Below are 20,887 nucleotides of genomic sequence, written 5' to 3' on the forward strand. Positions count from 1 at the left end.
TAAAAAATTATAACGGGTGAACAGTGTCCCCCAAATATACAGATGAACAGTAACATTTTCTCTCTCCTCTACTCACAACCACTTTTTATACCCTTTATAATATAAAAACCCCTCCTCACATAATTTGATGGTTAGGATGTGAATGCTCTTAGATTTTTATATTAACAGTTTTTAAACTTTCTTGTCTCCGTCAGGACATCGCTGATCTCTCGAACATCCTAACAAACAAATCTTCACTCTCAGATCCAGTCTTCCTTCCTTGTTAATCCACCCAAATCTCCCATGGCAAACGCTTGGAAGAAATACAAATCCAACAAACTCACCACCCCCAAACTCCTCTTCCTCTTAACCTCCACCTCCCTCATCCTCCTCACCTTCTTCTACCTCTCCACCCCCACCACCCCACCCACCCCCTTCTTCAACCCCACCTCACCCATCCACCCCTTCAACTGCACCAACACCCCTCAACCCCACCCCATCATAGCCAACCAAGTTGAAGGCCTCAAACACCCATTCATCTACTCCCTTTCCGATTTCGGGTCCCTACCCGATAAACCCCACAAGAACATTGTCCGGATGCTCAAAGGGAAATTGTTTAGAAGACCCGATATTTCGGTTACCGTCCAGGACTTGCTGGACAAGATGAGGGCTGAAGGGAGGACCGGGGCTTTCATCGATGTGGGAGCGAATGTGGGTATGGCCACATTCGCTGCTGCGGTGATGGGCTTTCGGGTTTATGCTTTTGAACCGGTGTTGGAGAATTTGCAGAGTGTTTGTAATGGGATTTATTTTAATCGGGTTGGGGATTTGGTCAGGCTTTTCGAAGCTGCTACTTCTGATCGGCTTGGGAATATCACATTTCATAAGGTATATTTAGTCAGTATATATGTTTGCATAGTAAGTGTTTCACCACATTGATTGTTTGGATTCGTTACAGTTGGTTGGACGGCTAGACAACAGTGCGGTTTCAGCGACTGGTGCGAAGCTGGCTTTTAAATCAAACGAAGAAGTTGAACTTCAAGTAAGATCGGTTCCGCTTGATCTAGTGATCCCCGAGACAGAACACATTCTGCTTTTGAAAATCGATGTGCAGGGTTGGGAGCATCATGTGTTAAAAGGGGCGAAAAAGTTGCTGTCGAGAAAGAAAGGTGAAGCTCCGTACTTGATCTATGAGGAAGATGAAAGACTCCTGTAAGCTAGCAACAGTAGTTCGACCGAGATCCGGAAGTTTCTCGGTGGCCTTGGATACACTCACTGTGTGCATAAAGGTACTGATGCTCATTGCACCAAGTAAAGATTAGTTATGGAATTTATAGTTGTTTTCACGGTTTGTTATCACTTTGATTCGGTTGATTCATTTGAGCTTTGGTTTATTCTGCCATTGTCGCGATCATTAGTTTGATGATTTAGGTATAGTGTCCCTAACTGTTGTATTTGTATTTAGAGAACTTGAAAGATTGCATCACATATGAATACATATAATAACATATAGACGAGGTGATCGAAAACATATACTATGTAGGAAAACATAGTGTAAGTATTAAACTTTATCGGTCAAATGCGTGTGTTAATTAGTTTCATTACTCATAATTATTTTCATAATTACAAGACAACCCAGCCATTATCACTTATTTCACTTATGAGATTACTTGAAGCCCACGTAAATGAGACTACGCTGCAACATACAACACTCTTGGTCCGTGTTGGCTCATCAATGGTGCGCCTTTATTAACTTCGGTTGTGATCTGTTGTAGATCGGGTCAAGCAAGGGCGGGGGTGGTGATGGGCTCAGGCTGCATCGCTTTCTGGACTATCTCAGAGTGTTCTTTGACATGAACTCCATAGAACCCGGTTGCTGTCGCAGCTGATGGAGCACGGCCCACGTATTTGATGTCTTGTATGCTACCCCGGTCCACTGCTTTCATGGCTGTAGCAAGGCGGGGAGCAATGTATGCAAATGCCCCCATGTTCATCGGCTCCTCTTGACACCAAACGATCTCTGCGTCTGAACAAAATCACACACGGATATTTATAAGCATTTATGATTGTCAAAACTTTATTAAAAGTGGCAAGATGCGTGAGTTGGATCGAAACATGTCATTTTTTAGTACAGTTTGAAACACACCAAAAGAAAAAAAATATTGAATGCTTACTTGGGTAACGCTTTAGTTCACGTTGGATCAGGTCGTATGGGAACGGGGAAAGTTGTTCCACCCGACAAATCGCAACATCTTTTCCATCGACTGACTTTCGTTGTTCGTCAAGTTCATAATAAACCTACAAAATAGGCCGGTCATAAGGGTTGGGTAATAAATGAAAACGGGTCATTTTCTAGTAAGGGTCAAAACAGGCTGGCCAGGTCCTTAGTGTTTTTGGCAAGACGCCAAGTTTTTTCGTCTTGAAAATACTTTTACGAACCTTTCCTGAGCAAAGAACTAAACGTCTAATGCCCTCTTCGAGATCAGAGTGACGGTTATAATCCTTGATGAGACGTTTGAACTTGGTCCCTTGTTTGTCATACCCCGGATGACCTTTCTCATCGTCGAACTCTGATAGATTCGACTTGCACTCTTTGTGGCGAAGCAAATTCTTAGGAGACATCACGATGAGCGGTTTACGGAATTCCCTATGCAGCTGGAAGAGCATCACAAGATAAAATTTGAAGACTGAAGTATAAATATGGTAAAATTTCTCATGAGAGATTTAGCTAGAGGTGGCAATTTCTAACACGACCCGAAAATAATCAGGCTTAGGTTGTCATATCTAACTCATTTTTAACAAATTTAATTAAAAAGGTCGACCCGTCAATCTGTTTATTAAACATGTCGAGCAGTTTAGAACCCACCAACATGTCAACCTGACACGTTTAGATGAATGGGTCAAACGGGCCGTGTTTAGATAACATGATTAAAATAAGTATATGAGTCGAGTTCGGTTCAATGGTTTCAACCCACTGAACCGATATGATTGGCACCCCTAGCTTTAGCGATATCTACGCAACAAACATACACAGTAATATCTCACTCAGATTATATTATTTAAAATAAGATTACCTGCCTACGCAAGACATGGAAATAATTCGAGGGCGTTGTGACATTTACAACCTGCCAGTTGCATGCTTGTATCTGTGTTCGAAGTGTCGGGTCCATCTCAGGTATAACAACAGGATTATCATCACTCATCTGCCATCACATTCGGAACAATAAGCTGCTAACATGAACTCATGAACCATAACTATGGGCAACAGTAATACCTGAAGGAACCGTTCGAGGCGTGCACTAGAATGTTCAGGGCCCTGACCATCATAACCATGCGGCAGCAACACGACTAACCCGGTCTGTCGCAGCCACTTAGCCTCACCACTGCTCAAAAACTGGTCAAACATCACCTGGGCTCCGTTCGAAAAATCACCAAACTGGGCTTCCCATAACACAAGTGAGTTTGGATTCTCCATTGAGTACCCCAATTCAAATCCTAGAACACCGAACTCCGAAAGAGAACTATTGCTAACGGTAAACATTTCCGGATGCTGATTCTTCATCACATGAGCCAACGGACAGTAACGCTCCCCGGTTTCTTGATCGTGGATAACCGAATGCCTGTGACTGAAAGTACCTCTTTCCACATCCTGACCACTTAACCGCACGTGGTTCCCCTCCACCAACAGTGTTGCGAAAGCAAGTGCTTCTGCAACGGCCCAGTCAACACCCTCTCCGGTTTCAATCATCTTTAAACGGTCCGCAAATATCTTTTTCACTGCTCGGTGAGGGTTGAAGTTTTCCGGAAGTGTTGTGATCGTCTTCCCGACATTCTTCAAGATCTCTGGTTGGACCCTGAACAAGATCACAAGCATCCTTTTATATATCTCCAATCATCACATTTCAAAACGACGCATTTCTTAAAAAAATACGAAAATGTTGTATAACATAAAAAACTTACCCGGTGTTACGAATACGTGAAAGCTGTTCCGGGGACTTAAATCCTGCCCAGTAGTTTGAAAGCCAATCCCTTTTCTGCGTCGTGTAATCTTTGCTTGCCACAAATTCTTCGTTCAAGATCGATAAAACTTTGTTTTGTATTCTGTCAATATCTTCTTTCGTAACTTGTCCCGTTTCAAGAAGCTGCTTTTGGTAAATTTCGAGGGCGTTAGGATGGCTCTTGATAACCTGTAGCAACAACCCATACCAGTTTAGAAACTATACTGATGCCCTAAACTCTAAACCCTAAACCCTAAACTCTAAACACGAAACAGAACACTAACCTTGTACATTTTAGGTTGGGTGAAAAAGGGTTCATCAATTTCATTATGTCCAAACCGACGATAACAAGTGATGTCAACCACAACATCCGAATGGAACGTCTGGCGCCACTCGGCTGCAAGCTCGCAAGCATGAACAACGGCTTCCACATCATCACCGTTGACGTGGAAAATGGGAGCATCCAATGCTTTAGCAACATCTGTACAATACTGTGAAGATCTTCCTGATTTTGGATCAGTAGTAAAAGCAACCTGATTGTTGACCACAATGTGAATAGTGCCACCAGTTGTGTAATTTGGTAGACCACTTAGATGCAATGTTTCATACACTACACCTTGTCCTGCAAAGCTCCCATCACCATGGATCAAAATACCCATATTCTTCGTTCGGTCCACATCGTTCGAGTAATACTGTTTCGCTCGAGTTTTACCGATAACAACAGGATCGACGGCTTCCAAGTGACTCGGGTTTGCAACCAACGACAAATGTATATGCTTTCCGCCTCTCGTGGGCCGATCATATGATGTTCCTAAGTGATACTTAACATCACCGGTCCCAGTATAAAGCCCGGCTTCATCAATGGGCTTCGTCCCGCCACTAAACTCACTGAAAATCTGACGTAGCGGTTTCCTAACAACATTACCTAACACGTTTAACCGTCCTCTGTGAGACATCCCGATCACGATGTTTTCAACGCCTAGATCCGCTGACCGGTCAAACATCTCTTTCATTCCTGGGATTAATGTCTCGCCACCCTCGAGCCCAAACCGCTTAGCAGCAGTCCACTTGGTAGCCAAAAAGTTCTCGAACTGAGTACTCCAAATGAGCCGGCTGAGTATAACCTGACGCCGCTCACTACTATAAGGCGTTGGCGACGGGGTTTCGATTTTGTCCCGCAACCAGTTACATCGGTCGCGGTTCGCAATGTGCATGTACTCATAACCAATGCTGCCACAATAAGCCTGTTCAAGTCTAGTCGTTATCGCTCTAAGGGTCTGCACGGGTCGGTTTTCGGATAAAAACCCTGACATCCTCCATACACCGAGGAAAAACTCACGGTCGAGATCAGACTCACCGAACCCGTAAAAACCGGGGTCTAGATCCTCCGGAATCAACCGTTGCTCGATCCCCAACGGGTCCAGTTTCGCTTTCATGTGACCGTGAAACTGGTAAGCTCTCACAAGCAACAACAGCTTCATACTTTCTTGAATAGTCTGACCCGATAACCCGGGGGACGAAGCGGCTGGACCGACAAAGTTCCTAAAGAAATTGTCCCACGACTCATCGACGCTATTCGGGTCGGTTTCCCAGGCTCTTTGAAGCTCTTCCAGGTACACACTACTGGTTCCATCCAAGAAACTATCGGATAACCGCGAAAGTGGGACCGATCGAGGAACGGGTCCGGATTCGGGCCCTGATTTGAAAACCGACGAATGAAAACGCTGATTTTGTAATGGAAAAACAGAGTGCCCTGTTCTTGCTGCATATGATCTACCCTGTTGCAGAGTTTTTCTAATTGCAAGCTTCCTGAGACAAGATCCAGCTCGAATCCATGCCATTTTCACCCGAATTATATAATTCAAACAGCCTATGAGGCTATGATCAATCAAAACGTTATCGTATCGTAAATCAGTAAAATTGTACGAAATTGAATAAAATGGGGATGAATGAATATGATCAAACCTTGTTTTGTGACAAATCAATCACCAATTTGTTTGAATCTTTGGAAGATTGTATGCAGATTTGTTATTATCGATGAATTCATGCATTGATTCAACTATTTTTTACACCTGAAACAGAGCATAGGAACAGAGGACTCTATTTTTAGAAATGGTAAGCAAATTTTGCCACATGTACGTATTTTATTGTTGTTGTTTTTGTTTTTTATAATTTTGTTATCCTATCACGATAGAAACGGTTGCCTTTTATTTAGTGAAGAACAATTCTATTTATTTTCTTGAATAAAACTGAATTAGATGGTATTTCAATGATAACTTACTAATAATAGATGTGTTTAAAAAGTAAACTATTTTTTTTTCGAAAGGCCATTCCTCATTCAACCCAAACACTAGACAGAGGCTAGAAATACAACATGAAACAAGGAAAACAAACAAGCAACAACAGAACCTACAAAGCCAAAATCAAACCTTTTTGATCTTCTGTAATCGATTCCAACGGCATGGGGTTATGGTAAGGGCTTGGGATCTCTAAGGTCTCAAGTTCAAACCTGACTCAAGACTCAAGAGCTGGGTAGCAGCTTTGTAGGGGGTTCCCCGAACTTTTCACTCAGTAGTGTCCGGTATGTAGTTTTCGTAAAGAATTTTTTAGGTATATACGTTTTCGACCCCCGGTCGGTTCGCCACTGCTCAAGAGGGTTTTCTCATAGTGGTGGGTTTCCTCTTTGATGGTGTTCTTGGGTGAGTCAGATATGGAGCGTCAAAATGAGTATGGTGTTCTCAACATCTCATCCCAGGAAGGCTCATTCGGGTATTGGGAGTAGCTTCAAACGTTGCTCAAAAAAAAAAAAAAACCTAAGACGTTGATATTGTGCATTGTTGGGTTATGTGTAGTCTTGATTAGGCCCAGATTAGAAGATAATTAAAGTCGAAGATTAATTGTTTTTGAACGGCAAAGAATCTCACGTGTAAACCCACCATGCTCGAGGCTATGTCCAAGGTCGACTCCTCGACCGCCATGAGACCGTACCCCCCCCCCCCCCATGCGCGGGAACCGGATGGAATCCGTAAACCCTCGCCCCCGTCAGGTTCAAGCCGAGGATTAAAGCCTTGATCCGTCCCTTCACCCAGATGTCCCTTGAAAATGACTTAAGTGAGAATCGAACCTGCGTCTCCACTAGTGAGGACAGACCAATTTACCACTAGACCAAGTTCTCAGGACAAAGTAGAAGATTAATTAAATTGAAGACTCGGACTACTTTATTTAATTACAGCCCATTATTGATTTTGTTGGAGATTATATTTTGTACTTGTAATTCCTCACGTGTAAGTAAGGGTGTTCAGAATTCAATTCGGATTCGAAAAATTCAAAATTCGATTCGATTCAAATTCGATTAAAAAGGTTCGAATTCGAGTTGATTCGTATTCGAATCCGGTAATCGAATACGAATTTGATTCGAAATTCGAATTCAGTTTATTCGAAATTCGAATTCAGTTGATACGAAATTCGAATTCGATTAAAAAGGTTCGAATTCAAGTTGATTCGAAATTCGAATTCAGTTTATACATATATTTTTAATATATGTATATACACACACAAACATATACACACAACACACACATATAACTTCTAAACTTGGCCAAAGTATGAACTATCTTCATAAGTGATAAGTTTATTATTTATAACATTACCAAACCTACTGACAAATAGCCCATACTATTTATTTCTAAAATTTTACCTAACTTAAATCGCTACCAGTAACCAACCTATCTTCTAAATTTTGGTGTTTTGACATATTGATAGTTAATTAGTTTTGCAGATTATTATATTTTGTGTTGAATATAATTATTTGCAGTAGTTTTAAAAAATGAAAGTAAAATAATTTATTGTTTAGGGTGAAGTTAAATGAAATCGAATTTATTCGAATTCAGTTCGAATTCGATTTGGATTCGAGTTTCAAATACTAATCGAATCGAATACGAATTCAGGTAAAATGAATAAAAATTTGAATAATTCGAAAATTCGTTATTCGATTCAACGAACACCTCTACGTGTAAGGCATAAAGCAATAAAGAACATTCTGGTTGCATCCGGTGAACGTAGGTCATATCAACCTAACCACGTAAATATCTTTGTTCATTTATTATTTTTCTCCCCGACACGGGAAAAATGCTTGAACAATTATAAAAGGGTTATTGGATATTAATAATCCTAAGTTTCACCTATTGGCCGATAATAATCCCAACTTTAAAAATTCCCTCCAATAATCCCAACTTGTAAAAGTTTGGCCGCCATTGATCCTTTTCTAACATAGGTGCACTTAAATCAATTAAGGAGTCTCTAGGTGTAATTGAATATATTGAGTAGACCAAATTATTATATGTTTGAAAAGGATCAATGGCAGCCAAACTTTTACAAGTTGGGATTATTGGAGGGAATTTTTAAAGTTGGGATTATTATCGGCCAACAGGTGAAACTTAGGATTATTAAAATCCAATAACCCAACAATTAATTGGTAAAGTATATAGATTTGAAGGTTTAATAATCCTTTATAAAATAAAGCAAATATGAAATCATATAACATAAAAGCGATTTTGAGAAGGAAAATTGGATTTTAACAATCTCAACTTTGTTTTATTGACGAGGAATAATCACAACTTAAGAAATGTTTACAGAGAGTATCAAATTTGAACATATTTTTCTTTAGTGATCCCATACAAATTGTCAGTTACTTTTTGCTGATGTTGACCACTTATGTGACAAAAAGTCAGAAGTTTTGATAGCGTGAACTGTTTATGTGGCAAAAAGTCAAAGTGTTGATGACATGGACTGCTTATGTGGCAACCCGTGTCAGCAAAACTAACTGGGTTAACTAATTGTTGAAGAAAGATATGTTCAAAGTTGGGACTATCGGTTTGGTAAAGATTTCATGAGTTGAGATTAATCCTAATCAATAGGTCAAAGTTGAGATTATTAAAATCCAAATTTTGTTTTGAGAATTTAGTTAAACAAGAATTTTATTGTTTATTTACTTTGATTTCTAAAGCAATTTCCGTTATTAATTGTTATAACTACAAAAATGAAGTTTAGTCCAACTAATTTATGGTATTTATAATCAGTATTATTCAATTATTTTTTATTTAATCACATATTTGGCATGTGTATGTAAAAGATAATCAAGCCTTGGACATCAAGCACATAACACTCAACAATCGGGACAAAGGCCTATTAGTGCATATACCTTTTTTGTCTTTCGACTATTAACACCACCACATGATGCATGATTAGCCGTCCACCGCTTTTAACGTTATTTTCATGAAATTAGTAAAATAATATTAAAATTAGTGCAATTTGACTTTTGCTTTTAAGAGCTCACACATATATACATTATTATATTATATGTGCACATGGGTGTAGAACCCTAACTTTCAACATATTTTAAGTTAACTATTTACACATCCTAGATGAAAAAACCCTGGCCTGATTCTGAGTCTCATTGTTGCTCCTTCGCTCCATCATATCGTTCTGATTCTCATCGCCAATCTCGTTAACCATCACAGATTCTAATGAAACAACATCGGGGACCATCGTTCTGATTCTCATGCAACCTTAGTTGTAAAAACCATAGGATTGATAAACACAACAAACATCAATCTCGATTCATCAAATCATGTAGAGCCAGATGTATGTGTTACATGTTAATAAGTAGAGGGACTCATTTTGTAATAAATGATAAGTCAAGGATTAGATTGTAAAGAGTTAGTTAGTCATTTGTAATACCGTTAAATAGTTAGTAACGATTTGTAACAGATCATCTTGATAATGAATTGATTTCGATTTCCCTCTCTACGATTCTCTTCAGTTCTTATCGTAACATTGGTATCAGAGCTACCGATTCTCATCGGAGCTCGTTTTTTCTCCGTTCAAACTCTGATCATCGTTCCGACCAATCGATTATTGTTGATCGATTCCTTTAATTCCGTTCAATTCTACTCTGGATTGATCATCGTTCGATCAATTCCTTCATTCAATTGTCCGTTTCAATTCTAATTCATTGTGGCTGATTGATTCCAGCTTCAATTATTGATCAAACTTTCCCCAAATTTTGACCTAATTGACGAATATGGCTACCAGACATCAAGAAATGGAGAAATTGGAAAAATTAGTACATTCTAATGCATCTTTAATCGAAGGACAACAAGCTATATTGGATCAAAATTCTGAAGCAATCAAAATGCTACAGATCAGTATGACAACTTTAGTGACTCAAATGGCGGAAATCAACAATAAATTGGGCCATGAAAGAAATGTTAATCATGAACAAAGATTGGTACGAACAGGAAGGTTAGACTTCCCCAAATTTGATGGTACTGAAGTGGAGGGTTGGATCATTCGTTGTAATCATTTTTTTACAGTGGATAGAACTCCTGATAATGCCAAAGTGCATTATGCTGTTATCAACCTTGAAGGTGCTGCTTTAGAATGGCATCAAGGGTATGCGGATAGTCAAAACAGAGATGTGAGTGACATCACATGGGATGAGTATTCCAGATCTGTTGTTGCTCGTTTTTCAGAAAGATTATCTGAAGATGCTATGGAAGAATTAAAAAACCTTCATCAAACAGGTTCACTCTCTGATTACACTAAAGAATTTGATACTTTGCTCAATAGGGTTAGGTTGACTGATGAATATGCAGCTAGCCTTTATGTGTGTGTGTGTGGGGGGGGGGTTGAAACCTGAGATCAAATGTTTAATTAAGATTTTTAAACCTAAAACCATGAGAGATGCTGTTACTATGGCTAAACAACAAATGGTAGTATATACTACTCTTTTTGGGGATAAAGATGTTAAGAAGACCCTTAATACTGGTACTTCCCTTAATGCCAATAAAATGACCCCTTCTATTTTCAATAAAGGGCAGTCAAGTAACAATTTGCCCCTGTTACCAACACCACCAGTCAATAAAATGAATAAGAACGTTAAGAAAGTGTCTGCTAAGGTAGCTGAAGAGAAGAGGGCTAAGGGAGAATGCTTTTGGTGTAATGAAAAATACAGCCCAACCCATAATTGCAGATTTAAACATTTGTACAATTTGGAAATTCATGATGATGAGGAAATAGGAGATATAGAGAGTTATGAGCATGTAGAGGAAACTGAATCAGGGGCCCAAATTTCAGTTTATGCTTTGACTGGGGTTACCTCTTTTCCACTATGAGGGTAATTGGGACTATTGGCACTAGACAGATACAGATTCTAATTGACTCTGGCTCCACTCATAACTTTGTCAGTTCAAGATTAGCTAATAAACTGAACTGTCCAACCAGAGAAGTCTCTTTAATGAAGGTGTTAGTAGCTAATGGAAAGGAGTTGGATTGTCACCTACTTTGTCAAGATTTTCAGTGGTTAATGCAGGGAGTCTGGTTTACCACTGATGTGTTGTTGTTACCTTTGGATAACTATGACATGGTACTTGGTATACAATGGTTACAATCTTTGGATGATATTGTATGGAATTTTAAGAACTTGACAATGCAATTTAAATTTGACTCCAAAGTGGTAGAATTGAAAGGTATTAGTAACAATGCTTTGTCCTTATGTTCTCTAGAAAAGCTGTCTCAAATGCTTTCTACAGACACTTCTGTGACTAGTCTACAGCTCTTTAGTATGCAGAATGGTGATAAGGGTTCATTTAATACTGAAATCAATGATTTGTTGGATCAGTATAAGGATGTGTTTAGTACTCCTAAAGGACTCCCACCTGATAGGAGCTGTAACCACAGAATTCAGCTACATGATGAGTCTGTTACTATCAACCAAAAAGCCTATAGGTATCCAGTGGATCAAAAAGATATAATAGAAAAAATGGTATAAGAGATGTTGGATATGGGTATCATCAGACAAAGTGTGAGCTCCTTTGCTTCACCAGTTGTGTTAGTAAAGAAAAAAGATGGTAGTTGGAGATTATGTATAGACTATAGGAAGCTGAATGATCAAACTGTGAAGAACAGGTTCCCAATACCACTAATTGAAGAATTATTAGAGGAATTAGGGGGTGTTGTGATTTTTTCTAAGTTGGACTTAAGGTCTGGTTACCATCAAATACGAATGTTTGAAGATGACATACACAAAACTGCCTTCAGGACCCATCAAGGCCTTTTTGAGTTCTTAGTTCTTCCTTTTGGACTCACTAATGCTCCTGCAACTTTTCAAAGCCTAATGAATTCTGTGTTTCAGAAGTTACTACGGAAATCTGTGTTGATCTTCTTTGATGATGTTTTGGTATATAGTAAAAATGTTCAACAACATGTAGAAGACTTAAGAGTGGTTTTACAATTATTCAGAGAAAATCAGCTATATGCTAAGAAATCAAAATGCAGTTTTAGGGGTGCTCAAGTAGAATACTTGGGTCTTATCATTTCTCAGCATGGAGTGGCTACTGATCCCACAAAAGTTGAAGCAGTCAAAACATGGCCAATCCCTACTAATGTCAAACAATTGAAAGGGTTTGTAGGGCTTACTGGCTATTATAGAAGGTTTGTTTCAGGCTATGGCACAATAGCTAAACCATTAACAAAGTTGCTTCAAAAGGATGCATTTGTATGGTCTGAAGAATCCCAGTTAGCCTTTGATACTTTGAAGCAAGCAATGATTCAAGCACCTGTTTTAGCCCTACCAGATTGGTCTCAAGAGTTCATTATAGAAACTGATGCAAGTTCTAAAGGGCTGGGAGCTGTATTGATGCAAAATAAGCATCCAATTGCTTATGTAAGTAAAGCTCTTTCAGCAAGGCAATGTGCATTATCAGTATATGAGAAGGAATTATTGGCTATACTATTAGCTGTGAAGCATTGGCATCAGTATTTGATATTGAAGCATTTCACTATTCGAACTGATCAGAAAAGCCTAAAGCATTTATTGGAACAGAAGATCACCACCCCTCTCCAACACACTTGGTTAAGCAAGTTGATGGGGTATGACTATGACATTGTATACAAAAAAGGAGTGGACAACAATGTGGCTAATGCTCTCTCCAGAGTTCATAGTTCCATTATTTTTTCTTTGACGATTTCTTCTTATGATCCATTATTACTGAACAAAATCAAAGATCATTGGTCTAATGATTTACAAGCCCAACAGTTAATTCATAGATTGAGCCAAGGAGAAATTATCAAACACATGAAGTGGGATGGGGTATTATTAACCAGGAAGTCCAAGCTTTGGATTGGAAATCAAGAAGATTTAAGAAGGGATATTTTGTCACTATGTTATTCTTCAGCTGTAGGTGGTTATTCTGGCATACAACCCACTATTCAGAGGTTCAAGCAATTATTTTATTGGAAGAGGGCTAACAAAGACATTAAGAAATGGGTTAAATTTTGTGTTATATGTCTACAAGCTAAGTATGAAGCTGTTGCAACTCCGGGGTTATTGAATCCACTTCCTGTACCACAATCTATATTTACTGACATCTCAATGGATTTCATCAGTGGCTTGCCAAAATCTGAGGGTAAGGATTGTATTTTAGTGGTAGTTGACAGATTAACTAAATATGCACATTTCATAGCCCTCAAACATCCATTCACAGCAGTTAAAGTTGCCCAAGTGATGTTAGACAATGTGTTCAAACTCCATGGTTGTCCACTAAATGTTGTTTCAGATAGGGATCCAATTTTTATGAGTTTGTTTTGGAAGGAATTTTTGAAACTTCAAGGTATTGATCAAGGTCTCTCAACTGCCTATCATCCTCAATCGGATGGTCAAACTGAAGTTTTGAATAGGTGCCTGGAGACATATCTTCGATGTATGGTTATGTCAGCTCCTGCAACTTGGTTTCAGTGGCTTTCATTGGCCGAGTGGTGGTATAATACCACCTGACATTTTGCCATTAAGATGCCTCCATTTAAAGCCCTATATGGGATTGATCCTCCACTGTATCTTCCTTATATTCCCAGTACTTCATCTATTCATTCCATAGATGAATTGTTCAAAGGCAGAGATACTATGTTGGTTCTTTTAAAGCAGTCATTGGAAAGGGCTAGAAATCGCATGAAACAATTTGCTGACAATCATAGAAGTGAGCGCAGTTTTGAGGAAGGGGATTGGGTTTATCTCAAACTTCAACCTTATGTGCAGACTTCACTGAGACTGCACAAATATTCCAAATTATCACCAAAATTTTATGGACCATTCCAGGTCATTAAAAAATTGGTACAACTGCTTACACTTTGGCCCTTCCTTCGGATTCACAACTACATCCAACTTTTCATGTTTCTCTTTTAAAAAAGGCTCCTGCACCTGGTGATCAACCAATATTTTACCTCAGCAAAATAGTTCTGTGCTGCAACCTTGGGCCATTTTGGACAGGAAATTAGCTCGAAGTGGAAACAAGCCGATAGTTAAATTTTTGGTTCAATGGAAAGATCTTCCCTCTCATGATGCAACTTGGGAAGAAGCTGAATCTTTCATGACACGATTTCCTGATTTCAAGATTGATTCTTGAGGTCAAGAATCTTAATGGAGGGAGTTTTGTTACATGTTAATAAGTAGAGGGACTCATTTTGTAATAAATGATAAGTCAAGGATTAGATTGTAAAGAGTTAGTTAGTCATTTGTAATACCGTTAAATAGTTAGTAACGATTTGTAACAGATCATCTTGAAAATGAATTGATTTCGATTTCCCTCTCTACGATTCTCTTCAGTTCTTATCGTAACAGTATGGTAGTCAAAAAACACAAATCGAATAAGAAGATAGATGTAGATGTAGAAGAAATTCGTTAATCCTCACCGATTCTTCATACATACACACATACATACATCCTTGAAGCACATAGCCAACCCTAGGTAAGCTTCTTTAGGGTTGGTCACTCACACTATAGACACCCCTACAAATGAGGAAAACTATCCTCTTGATAGCAAGCATTGCAAGTCTTGAAACTCAAAGCAATTGTCGTCGCCTCTATTGGCTTTCACGCGCAACTAAATGACTTTCCCATTATCATCGTGACCATCAACCGAGCTACTAGATACATTCATTGTCGTTGTCGGCAAGTCTCCAAAGCACCTACCCGCCACAGGTCGCCCCTCCTTCTTTCTAAGCTCTCTAGCATCACTCTCTTTCTCTCTAAAAACTATGGTGGAAATGAGATGACAAAAATGTAAAAAGATTTATATAGGTAGGTTGGAACAAGTGGGTATTAAAAAGTGTTTTTGTATATCGCGTGTATGAATCTTATCCCATAATTTTAACGTTCCGTACACATGCTTAATAATCTTTCAAATAAAAATTATTTAATGTGCATGTACTTCATCAAAGTTAATAAAAACTAGGATTAAGCACCTCCGTGTTGAGGCGGGGGCAAACAACAATGTCACACTACTGTCAACGATCACCAACACTAAAGTTGCGGCGTGTTAATGTAAAGAAAGTAAATCGAAACGTAAAACATATAAAAGAATAACTAAGTCGATCTAGGACCCGCATGTTACGATGAACCTGTCAAACGGAAAAAAAATAGACAACGTAAAAATGTTTAACACAGATGCACGTCGCGCCGTGTTAACTCGCAAAATTTAGAACGGAACGTAAAGCGAAAATTTTGCGAAAAATGAAAAGTATAGAGAACCAAAGTTGAAAGTAAAAAAGTTGTGAGGTTAAATTGTAAAAGATGATATACAATAGCTTAATACATACAAGTGTTACAAATTATATCTATACTAGGAGCCACATGTTGGATAATGGCTAAGGGAGGAGCTTGAAGTTCAAGCCTCACTACACATGGTTTTATGCTTGCTACTGACTCACGCGTTATCATGTGGCACCCTACGCAATAATCAGTTGTACTCTCTTGTGGCTTAAAGTTGTAAACCCACATTGGGTACAATCATAAGATCATAAGATGCATAATACATCTACAAAGCTTGATGTACAAGCTTTAATGCAACAAAATGTTGCAAATTATATAGTATATAATATAATATAATATAATATAATGTAATTTTTCTTTATTTAAAAATTAATTGTGTTGCGAGCGTAGACCACGTGTACGTGTCCTTTAATTATTGTTATCGTGATAATTTATGATTACGACGACGTTTCTACGTAACTCTTTTTCAAGTTTTACACGAGGTCATAATCGTTAATGTCTCCTAAGGACATTTTCCATCACATCAGCATCATAACGTCTCTTTAAAACCTGTCTAATGGTTAACGCTCTTTCAATCATTGCTTTCCAAAAATTTCTTCTTATTTGGCGCTTTACTAGAAACGTCCCTCCATGTTCATGCCTCTATAACGCCGGGGGGAGGGGGGGGGGGGGAGGGGGTGTTGAGGGCGTTTTCAAGCCCTTTCACGCCCCTAAAATGTTCATTACGCGTGGTTTAACACTAGTTATATGTATTGACATGAATCATCAAGATACGATGCCAAATATATATGATCGAATAACAATTAGTTTTAGGGAAATTTAGACATATGATAATTAGCGAATCTCTCACCAAAACTAACAAATATGTCTAAAATCAGAAGCAAATTGATTTTGAAACCAAAAATATTTAATTTCCAAATTTAGCATCTTGACTACTATAAATACATCTAAAAAGAGATTGAAGGTACCACCACCGATCAAAATGACACCATTCAACTTCAACATGCTTATGTTTATGGCCATGTTGGTTGCACCCATGGCCTTGGCGACCCAGCACGTGGTGGGCGATAACGACGGATGGAGTAATCCGAGGTACCCAGAGTTCTACGCCGAGTGGGCATCCTTACACACCTTCAACGTCGGAGACACTCTCTTTTTTAACTTTACCAAAGAAGCCCATGATGTCGCGGAAGTTCCTCAAGAAGCGTACGATCAATGTCATACCGAAGGCGCTAAAGTCATCATCAAAAGTGCTGGCGCGGTCAAGTTGACCAGCTGCGGAGCACACCACTACATCTCTACGCGTAAGGGTGATTGCGAGACACATCAGAAGGTAGCCTTATATGTCCAACCTTCCTCCGTTTGAACTTTTAAATTTTTATCTACGGAGGAGGTTAGTATTGTGACTGAAATGGAATAAAAGTTGTATGTTTTGGCTTATAATATATTCGTATAAAATAAATAAATTATAAAACACTATGGATGATTTGTGTCGTGTGTGTGTTGATTTCAGGATTTTGTTTTTATTTTACAAAAAATTGTCAATCGAAGAGCTTACTTGCACTTACGCTTGTTTAATCCTTCCCAACAGTGGATCCGTGTGACTTTTGTCTTGTGTTTAATGGGAATATACTTCAACTTTTTTTAATCATTTTTTCGTTGCGTTGTTTAATGCGAATATACATGAACATTATTAACACTGTCCGAATATCTCTCTGAATCGTGTTAAAATCACTTTCAGAATGATCAATTTCATTTGTAATCAAGGATAATATAAGAATATAATGCAAGTTTAGGTCTTAAAACCTGGATTTGGAGATGGTGGGTTTCGGCTACTTAGTGCTGTCTGCGGTCGCTCGCGTATTGGGTTGACTTTTGCCACTGGATTACCCCGAGTAGCCAGGCTTTTATTTCGTTGGCCGTTTCAAAACATAGAATCCTCCAATTATACTAAAATAATTTTGATGACAATGTAATCATCAACAACTTCATTTTAACTTCAAATCACAGGATACGTTAATCGAGAAAATTGTGTTGTTTGTAGCTATTTTAATATTTATTCTGTATTCTAATTTCTAAGAGTAAAAAAGGATTGTGGAGGGAATCCTAGTCCTAGTACTCTTTTGGGTACTCATCATCTCACCCTGCAAGGGTTTTGATGTCAGCAAATAGCCTCGGTCACTACCTCCATGATATGGGCACCACAAGGGTCGAACCCGCGTCACTACAACTTCCCATTTCAACGTGACTTTCATTGGCTGCGGGTACCACTGGGCTATAAGACAATTGGTAATTTCTAAGGAGTAAGGACATGAATCTTGTGTTGACACCAGCTACAAAATCACCTTGGTGTTTTTTGAAAGTTTTTGATATTAATCTTTCTGTTTATTTGAAAACTGATTCTAATATATAACTACTTAGAATCGAAAACGTTGTAAATCTTACTAATAGACATTTCAAACACTTGCACTATGTTTCTGAAATTCCTTTTATTTAGTGATTTGTTTTATTAATCAATAATTTTTTTAAATTCCGTTTATTTACGAGGTATCTAATGTTTTGTTTTATTAATCAATGATTTTATTTTTATTTTGTTTCTGTGACCGATGTTGAAAAATGTTTTTGACTTTTGTTCCAAATCAACAACAATGGCTGAGTGAGAAGCAATTGTTTGATAAGAAAAAAAAATCCGTTCAATTATGAAGCAAGCATGTGTTTTGATCAACAAGAAATGTAAATGGAGATGAGTTTGTTTTTGAAGGATATTATTATCATTAGGGGGTGGGGTGGTCATCACTCATTACTCACAACACCCAATCAAGTTCTGTCATGTCATCAACCATTTTTCTATCACTCACAACCTTTTTTAGTGCCAATGTCCATCACTCAACACCAAAAAATAAACCCTCACACCCCCTCACATCATACCTTTCATCATGCGTGAACTATATCACGGAAATGGAAATCCACGCGTTGAAGTTGAGCAGTGGCGGTGGGTTGTTGCAGCTCATCACTCGTGGACAATTTCTATCACTGAGAAAATCATCCCCACCCCCAGTCCCCTTAGTCAAATATTTCATTAAAACTTTCCTTGGGTGGTGAAAGGATTCTTAAATTCCTCCAAATAAAGAAATTTGATGGAATTCTTTCCATTCCAACGCCTAACCAAACATGATTTTAGAAGGAATTCATTTCAGTTCCATAGAATTCCACGAACCAAACGAAGCCTAAAGGATAATTGTGTTCTAAAGTCTTTTTTTATGGGGAGTTAGGAAAAAAATAGAAGATTAAGGGATATGCCAATGTCAACATTCTTGTCAAGTTGGCATGGTCGAAAATGGTTGAACTCGACCAAGCCTTGTATAGATATTTCTATCAAATACATTAACCTTAACCTCTAGGATATACACATTTAAATCATCTAATCCAATAATTTAAATGATCAAGCAAGCTGTTGTAAACATGTTAGACATGATTGAAGACTTAAGCTAATATATACTTGATACATAAATGACTCGTCGCGTCACGTGTGATAATTGTGTGAGTCCAAAATTCTTTATCGCGCTTCTCTTATTTCACCCTTTAATCATAACTTATCACAAAATGTCGTCTAAATCTTCGTTATTAACTATTTAATATATCATTCATTTTACTTGTGTAATACTTGAGTCTCTAATTACTTGTATAATACATGAGTCTCTAACCTAGTAAAACTTATATTTATATTCAAATTCAAAAGGGTTTACATCCAAATTTAAGAGGGTGATGCCATGTTTAGAAGATACTCATTCATAGAAATGCCTAGCAAAATATTTATTAGAAGGTGAAAAAATAGACGGGTCACATTCGATAATTGTCTATTTGTTTATGAAAATTAAACGCTCATAGTGTCATTCAGTTTTATTTCTTATTCATTTTTTGTTATTAAATTATACATATTAACATCGATAATATGATTTCTTAGGTTTTATTTTAATCTTTATACGATAAATAATATGCGTCTTGAACACATTTAGTTTAATATATTTTGATTTTTCTTTAATAATTTGTGCTCGTTAACTTTCGTTAAAAGTTTAATAAGCATATGTGTTTAAGTTTTGTTTCTCGACATTCGAATATGTGTTTTTTGTTGAAGTAAAATAAAGTATTTCTTTTAGTATTATAAGCTATAGCCATTGTTAGTATCGTACTTCGAACCAAACCAAACCGATATCGACATCGGTATTATCTGGTATTATCTGAACTGATGTCAGTATTTTTTTTTATAGTTTTTGATCGATATAAATACATGTCAGTATCCTATTGGCCATATCATGACTATAATTTTCGAATTTTCTCTTTTGGTTGTACTGACGTCGTAACAAACATCGATAACAATGATACCAACTGAATTGCCGCCGTAACATGCGGAAGGAATTTTACTAGTTAAAAATTATAAGGGAAATCTTACCAATTTCATCATTTCACCATTTTCAAAATGTCACACCCCCGTCAAGGCGGAAACTTGGGGATGCAATGAACCAAAAGCTATCATGGCAATGTCTCAACTAAGTAAGATGTTCATGCAGTCTAGTCCTCAAATGCAATCTATACTAGAGCCAAGTCTTAGCTATCTCAATTGTTTTCACCTGAAAAACATGTTAAAAATGGTCAACTATAAAGTTGGGAAGCATGTATGTTTGATTTTTTAGTAAAACGATAAAACAAGTTAGAAGTCAACAGGATTGAGTAGTACTATTCTGGTTGACACTCAAACTCTTACTCGTGGTACCGCTAGCTAAAGTACACGAATGCCACATAAACGACACCTGGGTGAATATCTCCAATCTGAAACATGAAACTAATTTATAATTTTTTCTTGTTTGTTCTCCAATTTACTAAATGTGTTGCATAGGAAATATTTTGTTGGATTGGATTTAGTTAAGTATCAAACAATTCTTGTTAAGATGGTGAGTGTTGTTGAATGTAATCTCCCAATTTGGAATATTACTAGTTGTGCACCAATGCTTATCATGTATTAGATGCTTCCACAAGCAATTATGTGAATATAGGGTTTTGTATAGGAATTATGTCTAATGTAAGGCTATTATATTACACTTGATTGTTCACATAATGCATCAAGTCATTGTTAAAGTCGAAGCTTGGTCAAAGTCAACCTGCAAATTTGGTGATGGTTGTCACATAAAAATCCAGATTAGAGCTTCAGTTGTGAAAAGAAAGTTTTATTAAGATGATTTCTTATTTAATTTACGTCAAATATTACCGACGTATTGTTTTTTCTTGTTCATCTTTTTGTTGTAATAAC

At 37.7% G+C, this 20,887-nt stretch overlaps 3 protein-coding genes across 3 annotated transcripts; 2 read left to right on the forward strand and 1 right to left on the reverse strand.

The window, feature by feature from the left end:
* Positions 1-235: 235 nt before the first annotated feature.
* LOC110865621 lies at positions 236-1,195 on the forward strand. The gene is made up of 2 exons (XM_022114940.1): positions 236-867; positions 938-1,195. Exons 1-2 carry the CDS (start codon positions 283-285, stop codon positions 1,193-1,195), a joined length of 843 nt encoding a protein of 280 aa, XP_021970632.1. The 5' UTR covers positions 236-282.
* A 387-nt stretch (positions 1,196-1,582) lies between these two features.
* On the reverse strand, positions 1,583-5,818 carry LOC110865622 (2-oxoglutarate dehydrogenase, mitochondrial). The gene is made up of 7 exons (XM_022114941.2): positions 4,262-5,818; positions 3,940-4,166; positions 3,254-3,833; positions 3,054-3,182; positions 2,419-2,634; positions 2,154-2,277; positions 1,583-2,005 (listed from the first exon to the last, which is right to left on the reverse strand). Exons 1-7 carry the CDS (start codon positions 5,816-5,818, stop codon positions 1,761-1,763), a joined length of 3,078 nt encoding a protein of 1,025 aa, XP_021970633.1. The 3' UTR covers positions 1,583-1,760.
* A 10,746-nt stretch (positions 5,819-16,564) lies between these two features.
* Positions 16,565-16,948, forward strand: LOC110944851 (mavicyanin). The gene has a single exon (XM_022186496.1). It carries the CDS (start codon positions 16,565-16,567, stop codon positions 16,946-16,948), a length of 384 nt encoding a protein of 127 aa, XP_022042188.1.
* Positions 16,949-20,887: the final 3,939 nt, after the last annotated feature.

The sequence above is a fragment of the Helianthus annuus genome, chromosome 6, assembly GCF_002127325.2.
Source record: "Helianthus annuus cultivar XRQ/B chromosome 6, HanXRQr2.0-SUNRISE, whole genome shotgun sequence".
NCBI classification, from domain to species: Eukaryota; Viridiplantae; Streptophyta; class Magnoliopsida; order Asterales; family Asteraceae; genus Helianthus; species Helianthus annuus.